This window comes from Leptodactylus fuscus, chromosome 7, assembly GCF_031893055.1.
Source record: "Leptodactylus fuscus isolate aLepFus1 chromosome 7, aLepFus1.hap2, whole genome shotgun sequence".
NCBI lineage: Eukaryota > Metazoa > Chordata > Amphibia > Anura > Leptodactylidae > Leptodactylus > Leptodactylus fuscus.
The window spans coordinates 150459982-150469657 of record NC_134271.1 but is presented as its reverse complement, the minus strand read 5'-3'; the positions used below and the strand labels follow the sequence as shown (position 1 = coordinate 150469657).

At 42.7% G+C, this 9676-nt stretch overlaps 1 protein-coding gene across 1 annotated transcript in view; it reads right to left on the bottom strand.

Moving 5' to 3' along the window:
- Positions 1-630: 630 nt before the first annotated feature.
- Positions 631-9676, bottom strand: part of TAGLN2 (transgelin 2) — a 29996-nt gene continuing 20950 nt past the window's right edge. Inside the window, exons 2-5 of the mRNA XM_075283286.1 lie at positions 5466-5672; positions 3739-3904; positions 2789-2891; positions 631-1363 (exon numbers count right to left, since the gene is read on the bottom strand). Coding sequence (XP_075139387.1) covers positions 1222-1363; positions 2789-2891; positions 3739-3904; positions 5466-5648 — 594 coding nt within the window. The 5' untranslated portion in view covers positions 5649-5672 and the 3' untranslated portion in view covers positions 631-1221. The remainder of the gene's footprint in view (positions 1364-2788; positions 2892-3738; positions 3905-5465; positions 5673-9676) is intronic.

Here is a 9676-nt window from a genome sequence, read left to right as displayed (position 1 = left end):
CCTCTCATACTCCAGAGCTGCACTCACTATTCTGCTGGTACAGTCACTGTGTACATACATTACATTACTTATCCTGTACTGATCCTGAGTTACATCCTGTATTATACTCCAGAGCTGCACTCACTATTCTGCTGGTGCAGTCACTGTGTACATACATTACTTATCCTGTATTGTACTCCAGAGCTGCACTCACTATTCTGCTGGTACAGTCACTGTGTACATGCATTACATTACTTATCCTGTATTATACTCCAGAGCTGCGCTCACTATTCTGCTGGTGCAGTCACTGTGTACATACATTACATTACTTATCCTGTATTATACCCCAGAGCTGCGCTCACTATTCTGCTGGTGCAGTCACTGTGTACATATATTACTGATCCTGTATTATAGTGCAGAGCTGGAAGTAGCATCTAAAGCTGTGCAACAACAGAACGGTGGTTGACGCTCTGGAGTATAATACAGGATGTCATTGAATACATTACCTTTCTTGATACTTATTGTATTGTATTTTGTACCCACTACTATGGATTTATGAGGACATTTTTCAGGTTCTCCAACTTGAATAGTCTGTTCTTTTAAAGCAATACATAGTTAGACACCTACAGATCATGACCAAGACGACTCAAATTTATAAACATAGATTGGTCTTTATTTGGATCAGAAATATATATATAACAGTATCGGATGCAGAGAGCAGAGCCAGAGGATTCTCAGGTCCCACCCCAGTCACTCGGCGTAGACTATAAAGAGCCGCTTCGGAGTTGCGTTCCCTTTTGCACTATTAGTTTGATCAACATGAAGCCTAGTGGAGGCGGCTATACTCTACAGAAGATCTCACTAACCACAGGATCAGGAGAACCAAGATTAGAAAAGAAAACAATCCACTTGACTTTGGTCACGAATATACAATCAACAACATAGCAGACATTGGTGGAATGTTAAGGCGTTGCACCTTCGAAAAAAAAGACACTAAATCATTTAATTCCTAGACATTGACAAATTAAATACTTCCCGAGTTTCCCTAAAAACGTTGCAAAATGGGAGGGGGGGGGGGAATATATGGGACCACATACAGAGGCTACAGGTTGTTGGATACCAAAGACTAGGGAAGGGTAATGTCCCAAGAGGAAAGAGAGATCAGAGATAAAGAGAAGACCTAGGAGATGAGTGGATGATCTGCTTGATAATCTGGTCAGGTGTTTCTGGAGATTTGGTCGGTCAGAGGATTTGTCTTGGCATGCCGTAGCCGGTCATTCCGGACTGGGAGGCTCCTTTGTTGGTTCCCATCTGTAGACCGATGACGCTTTGTCCTTCTTTTAATTTATCTTGGGAAAATTCACGTCTGTTTTCTAAAGATTTCCTAAAGGAACGTGGAGAGAGTTAAGTCAATGGAGAGTTGGTATCAATCTTCAAGAAAAGAACTGGATTAACGTCCTCCGATATTAAGATACAGTGTGCTCACCTGGAAAACATTGACCCATCTAACTAATGTGTAGGAGCAAGTTTGCACTCTTGAAGGCAAGAAGGTTTGGGCATGTTGGATTTCAATATTGCTGATGCTTGCATATTTTAAGTAAGACCAGATACGGGCAGAGCTTCTAAGGCCTGGTTCACATCTACGTATGGGTTTCAATTCAGGGTCCACTTGGGGACCCCCCCCCTGAACAGATATCTAATCCGCATAAAAAAGCGGTTACCTTAGGAAATCCTTGGACCTCAGACTATAATGGGGTCCATGTAGTTTTCGCATAGGGTTGAGCCGATCTTGAGATTTCAGGATCGACTTTAAAATCCATTTTCTGATAATTTTCCAGTCGATCGCAATCGTGAATTTTTCTTGATTGCCGATCGGAATCCGATCTTTTCTGATCCCTCATCCCTAGTCAATGCTTCTCTATGGGGAAAGTCACTTTTAGGGTTGAGCTGGTCTTGAGAGAACCTCCGACCTCGATCCCACTGGAAAAGATCGGGATCGGAATTCTGATCACGATCGTGAAATTTACTCGAGCCGCGATCAGAATCCAATCTTTTCCGATCCCAATCACTCAACCTTATTTCCGCATGAAAAACGTGGAGAGAAAATTTTCATGCGGAGGGGGGGGAACGGAATCCCCAAATGTAGATGTGAACCGGGCCTAACAATGGTTTTCTGCCCTCTTACTATTGGGAACACATACATGCCTGGACATGCAAGGGGACTTTGGGAGAAATCTTAAATGAGTTTTCCCACAATGTAAGTTATTCCCCATAGGATAGGGCATAATTTTTTAGATAGGTGGGGGTTCAACCACACAGACCCCAACTGATCAAGAAAATGGTGAATTTCCATCTCCTATCCTGAATGGAGCAACGTTTGGGCAGCTGCATTCTGACCCATTCATTTTTATAGGAGGTCTGGAGATAGGTGAGCACGGTACTTCGGATAGCTCTAGTGCTACCATTAAAAATGTGCAGAACGCTGGGCAAGATGCATAATGAGGAGGTTCTGATGAATTTTTTCGTCTCTCACAATGCATTGCAGCATAACATTTTAGTATTGAAATAATGTGGTCTGATGTTCCCATTTGTTGCCCCCTGTATACAGAGAAAAAAAGGCCCCTATAGAACCCTGTTCCCCTAGTAAACACCACGTTGTCTTCACCTCTTGCCTCACCTATAGAAACATACAAAGTAAAGGATGTCTGGGATTACACCTTACACTAATGGATACCCAGACAAGGCTCTGTGTGTGGTCAGTAGCTACAAATCTGACTATACGACACTTCATTACTCTTAAAGCACTCACTTAGGGAACCAGTTGGGATCTCCACAGAAATGACCGTCATTCTTTGTAACCGCCAAGCCACCCAAGTTCATCAGGGTCCGCTGAACACTGGCCATGTCCTTTCCTGTGGTGAAGAAGAAGAAGAAAATTTTTTATAAATTTGAGTCAGGAAGCAATTTTTTTTCCCCTGAAAGTATGGTTTTTTTTGCCTTCCTCTGGAACAAGACTGTAGAGTACTGTAGGGTTATAGGTTGAACTTGATGGACTGTTGTCTTCATCCAACCTCATCTACTATGTAACTATATATCTTTAAGTACCTGATGAAGGGTGAAACACCCAAAAAGTTGCACTAATGGAGCATAACTTACCGGAGTGCAGTTTTATTCTCCTTTGTGTATCTACAACCATCGGGTAGGGAGGTGGTCCGCCCTACACAGAACTAGCACTCGATAATCCTTCCATCACCCGTGCGCTGCCTTTGCACATTTTGCGCATATACTATATTGATGGTGGCCATCATCTACGGTCATTTCTACAAATCAGTCTTTTCAGCACAGAAACCAGATTCAAAAAGTTCAACGTCACGTGAAAACCAAAGTGAAAACCAGTACAATACACCAATTTCGTATAGTGTTTTCGGTCCATGATTATGGACAGTATTGTAATCCTGTGTTATGTAAATTAGAGGATTGCGGCAAAGAAACTCCCTACAGAATTGGCAAGTTTCTATCTATTATTAAGCTTAGTGGCCCAGCGAAAGTTGCAGGACATCGTTTTGTTAAAACACAGATATTAACATGGAAAATGTAAGGAAATTAAAAAAAAAATTCTCCAAGTAGGTTTAACCTAAAAACAAGGTTTAAAATAGGTAAATTTCCGGTGACACGATCCCCTTTAGGTACAACTCTGTATTAACCCAGCACACAAATAACAGAGTTAACCATGTGACATTAACAAAATGTCTTCCATACCTTCCCACAAGTCAACTGTCTGGAACAAGTCGGTAGCTGCGATGCCGTATCTTTCACAGGCCTTCAGGAACTGAGACACCTGCTCCATTTGTTTGAAAGCCATTGTGGAGGACTGGATTTTGGCAACAGAGTTGGGAGCGAGGGAGTTGATCAGGTGGCAAAGTATCTAAAGAAATGAGAAGAAATAAATATGTTTAAGAGTCTGACAAAAATTTTGTGATCTGCACTCCAATTTATTTATTTTTTGGGGGGTATGGTAAGGTATGCAAGGTAGTCTTTGGGCCCATTCACACGTCATAATCCACATCATAATCCACCCCCTCACAGGGGAGGGGGAAACCACGACAGTCGGGTGTTGACCGAGAGTGACGCGGGTCCCCGCATCACTCTTGGTGCCACAACCTGCTATACCGCCCCTCCATGTGAACTCAGCCTTTAAGTAGATTCAAAATATGCTATTTCTGATGGCTCCACCCATGTCTAATACCCGTACCCTTTTTTAGTTACTGCTTCTGCAAAAGAGTGCAGATCCAATCCTAAAATGGACCTTCCAGGATCATAGACTGAGGATGATAGCACTAGGGGGTAATGGAGCCATGGTGATGTGACTGTTTGAGAATGAGAAACTATAGGCTGTATCTGGGGAGAATATCACTCCCTAAGGAGAGATCACCTTCTTAGGCGTATGGAGTCTTACAAAAAACCTTTTAGCTCCACTGGGGGGGATTATGGGAAAAATATGCAAATTGTTTCCCTAGATGTAAATAGGAAAACAGTGCTCCTGTTTGCTGCCCTCTATGAGTAGCTCCCTTGAACATCATGCCTGACCTTTTCAACAAGCCTTTGTTGCATGATGCAGGATTTAGCCAAATCAATATCCCAGCTGTGGACAGCTGCGTTTCGATCTGGTTGGATCTCTTCAGCACAGCATAGGGAAAATTGATTTGCCAGAGATGAGAGACTTCTAGACCAGGTTCTGGGGATAATATCGCTCCCTAAGGAGAGATCACCTCCTCAGGTGTATGGAGTCTCACAAAAAGCCTTTTTAACTCCACTGGGGGATTATGGGAAAAATTTGCAAATCTGTTCCCTAAGATGTAAATAGGAAAACAGTGCCATATAGGCTGTATCTGAGAGAAGGGGGGGGGGGCTATAGGGAGCAGATTATGTGAGTAACACGGAGGCATTTTGACAGATGAGGTAGGGCAGAAGGACAGAGGTCAATACTGATGAATCAGAGATAACATGGCGTCTCAATAGTATCTGTAGACAGCAGATAGAACTTCTGTTTGCACAGCAACCCATTCTAGAAAAAACAGGTCATCCTTTCAAGTGACTTAATGAAGCAGATAAGGAGCAGGATAAGGAAAGATTCCATGAGTAGACAACTATCACTTTTGAGGGGATGGTATTTCAGACAATATATGGAGAAACTAAAAAACACTGAAGTTTCCCTTTAAATTAAAGCAGCAACTCTTCATTCAAAACTTTTTAGATTTACGTGATATTTCATTCTTTGGAATCTGTGTATACGAGGATTGTAAACTCCAGACCTTGTCACAGCAAATTATGGAACAGAATCTTTGGCTCTACAACTTTCTTTAACGCCATTGTGAATGCTAAGAGCTTGGCAGTAGTTCTGGAGAGCGGGTCTCTAGATGACGTATTCCAAGATTTTAGATCAAACCTTTATGACTTAAAGCAGCAACCAAAGCCCTTGTACTCACAGTGCCATCTTTTAGCCACTTCTGGAAACCAGCCTTCCCTGCTTCTTCGGGACGTCCCGCATCAATAGAGACCTGGTTGACTATCCACTGCACAAGGGTGTTCTCCAACGTTTGATCATACTTCTGATCAATCTTCATCTGGACTTCCCTGCTCAGTCCGTATGAAGGTCCTTTGTTTGCCATTTTAGTGGTTGGTGGTTTGGGTCTCTGAGAATAAAACAAGGAGAAGAACGTGAAACCCAAGTCTAAACTTAAACTGCAAAGTTTTAAGAACATGAAAAAAATGGGTGAAGTCAGATTCAAGAAGGGGAAAAAAATGAAGACTTATAAGCAGGGCAGTTTCATAGAAATACGATGGATTTGTTAATTGCTCATATACCTAATATATGGTACGTAGCCCTTATACTAGTGAAATGTAATTGGTGCAAGCATGAACAGATAATACAGAAGATTGGTGAGAAGCATCAGACCATCTATAGCTTTCCAGAGGCTCAAAGACAAAAGGATTGCCATCTCTACCAATTTCACTCAATGACAAGCTATTCCTCCAGACTTAACCTGTATTCACATGCATGAAAAACTTAGACGCGTTTTCAGTAGGGAGAGAACGATGAGCTACTAGTAGAGTTGAACGATCAGGAAAGATCGGATCTCGATCGGCGATCGAGCAAACCTCATGATCGGTAGTAAAATGATCGGAAATCGTATTTCGAAATCTCAAGATCAGCTCAACCCCAAAAGTGACTTTTCCCTTAGAGAAGCATGGACTAGGGTTGAGCAATCGAGATTGGGAAGGATCGGATCCCAATCGAGCAAATTTCACGATCGGGATCGGCTGGAAAAGGATCGGAAATCGGATTTTGAAATCGATCCTGAAATCTCTAGATCGGCTCAAGCCTAGCTACTAGCTGAACGTTATCTTCCCCAAGCAAACAATTCGGATTATTAAAATACAACATTTACTTCCTTCTTCAACCCCCTTTTAGCTCCTGACACCCCCATATAAGACGATCGCACAACTTTATACAAACAATAATATTTGTCTCTCAATATTGATCTGAAAGTGAACAACCCCTATAAGGACTAACGTGATTATAAAGTCCGTCTGCCGGGACCACATCATACTTATCAAATCAAACATTACACGAAAAAATGGCCAGTGGAATCTCTACTTTTTGCAGCAGTGAAGATCCGTTTTTCATTCTACAATTTCATATCAACAACATTCATAAAAGTTCCTGGAATACAAGCTACGTGCCCCACACCTAGAACTACTTCTCATGGATCTTGTGCATATTTCTGCAGCATGCAATTTCTCATTTCAAGATTTTACGTAACCCATAGTTAACTGAACTCTTCACCCTCTGTAAAGTCCGGAAATTCACAACCCACAGGAAACTCCCTCATCATGTCCTGTTTGTGTTACACGGAAGCCGCAACGGTGAGCTACAACATACAGCGACTTGTGGACTGAAATCTTTATGTGAAAATAGAAAAAAAAAAAAAAATCATAAAAATCTAAAATAAAGTAAATATGTTTAAGGTTAAGGCCCCATGTAGCGATACGCAGCAAAGAACGCTATGGTAATGCATCAGGTTTTTTTCTGCAGGTCTCATGCTTGAAAAACATATGTAATGGACGTTCTTTTAACATGCGTGTTTAGAACAATGGAAGTGAATGGATAAATACGTGGGGTTTTTTTTTGTTTTGTTTTTTAACTGATAGAACGTCCTATTTGTCCATTTTTCTGGCCTGTTGGGCCTAATACAAGTCTACGCGACAGCTTCTAACTTCTATTCTTCGGCTAATGTATCGGTTACACTGACGTTACGAAGTAGTGGGTTAGGAAAAAAAAAAAAAAAAAAAACTAAAGACAACCAATCAATTTAAAAACAAAAACAGATGACAGACTGGACATTAAAAAACACTGATGGAAAACTGGTGTTATAAACAGTTTCAGCCTTATGGGTATATTCACTTGGTGGAATTTCACTCGGATTTTGTGACAGACTCCACCCTCCGTCTGCCTCCCAGGATGCAAAGACTGAAGCAGGATGTTAAAGATAAATAAGTGCCCTGCTAGATCTTGCCATGAATTCTGCAGCCGGTTTACCCGCGCATTTGTGGCTAGTCAGAGAGGGAAAGCTGGAGGGGCAAAATGGAAGAGGATGTTGGTGGGGACGTCGCCACCTGTTTACTATAACGCACAAGATCTGCATTAGTCCCTAAGGTCTCGTTCACATCTGCGTTGGTAATCCGTTCGGGATCATGCAGACATGAAAATACTTTGTGATCTACTTTCATGTCCACATCATTCGTGCGGGTAACTCGAGGAAAGCACACGGACTCCATTATAGTCTATGGGGTCCGTGTGCTTTCACTGCACACCGCTTACCAGTGCCTTCGGTATTCTGTTCGAGGGATCCCCATGTGGATTACCAAACGCAGATGTGAACCAAGGGTTACTGGCATAGATTTCAAATCTGGCACACAGGAAACCGGAGCCTCTGGCTCCTCCACAATTGCAGTAGCTTTCGACGTCAGTCATAGTAAATTCTCCAATGAGTCCATTGCAGTTACCCGTATGGCACATCGCTACTGTGAATATCAGTAAGCAGCCTTGCACTGCTATAATTTACAGCATCCCATGTGGTGAATGAACAGCGTATAATCATAAGCCCCATAATGGGATTGCAGTCTGGCCCTTTAGAATTATTATGGCCGAGGGGTCAGGTTCTATTGGCAGAAACTTTGTAACCTAATAAAAAGTTCCCTCGATAACCCCCGACTCAGCATTCCTCTATTACTGTAATTACTGATAACAAGCCAGAGCACTGTATAAATACGCCGTCTGCGGTGATCACATCATGCCGGGGACATGTTCCAAGTTTACTGCACAGAGATTAAAAGGCACCGATTGCCTTCAAGATGCGGGGTGAATACTGTTTTTTTTTCTAGATAAGAATACAATCTGTCCTATTCATTAGACGACTAAAAAACAGCAAGGTACGCAGTGCCTCATGCCTGTATGCCTTGCTACTGTCAAAATGAGCTCCAACAGACTCTTGTAAGAAGGGTGTCAACAAGATAATCCTATGCCAATTCTATTATCTCATTACAGGGCAGTAAGTAAGGACTCTCATAAGGCTAGGTCACTAATGCAAGTGACCCTTAGTCGCAAAGAAATCCAGTAGTCCTTGACTGTTTTGTGACTCAGTCACAATTGCAACTCCCTCAGGATCACAGTGCAACTCTATTTACTTAGATTAGTGAAGAAGTTGCAGAATGACACGGCAATCGTTGGTTGCGCAACCATAGTTGCATGAAGCTGTAGCCTAAAACTCCCCCATCTATAACTTGTTGAAGAGCTCTTGGGCTAACACCGAAGAACTAAGAGTCTACGGAGGTGGAAAATAGACATGGTTTCCAACTGCATATGGTAAATAGTTTCTTGTTGATTCTGGCTAAGACTCCTGTCGCACAACCAAATATCTAAGAGACGAATTGTAGCTCAAAGGATACTGCGATTTAGGGCTAGTTCACATGGGGACAAGGAGGTCTATGGAGACCGCCAGGCTTCTTTTTGCCACTAGCGGAAAAAAGAAGCGAGCTGCCCTTTCTTCAGGCGGATTCCACGGCGCTTCCGGCTAGCAGCAGCAACCTCCGGAGTCGGCCCATTCATTTGAGCCGGCTCCGGAGGGGGAATCCGCGACCGCGATGGTCGTGGCAGGGGGGTTTTGACCCGAGAGTGACACGCGCGCTTCCCGCGCTACTCTTGGTGCCAAAATCCGCCCCCCCATATGAACAAGCCCTAATTATAGTTACATTAAAAAGCCCACATACATTGGGACAGATTTATGAAGACTAGTGTTTGTAACGCCAACCTTCATAATCCCTGAGCCAACTCCTACCTCCTCATAAGCGAAGTGTCCCTGCAAGAGAAATCTACACCAGTTCATAGCTGTAGTAGATTTCCAGTAATATTTATGCCAGATCTCGCCATGTCCCCTTTATGGGAAAGTGGTGAAGGCAGCACAAAAATGTCACAATTTTTTTGTGCAGAACCCCAGATTTGCGTAAAAAATGCCTCAAACTACAAAGTTGGCATACAAGCAATAATAAATCTGGCCCATTGACTCTATTCACTTACATTAGCGAAGGCGTCAAGGCGAAATGGCGATCTTCGAACACACGACGGGAATCATACGGA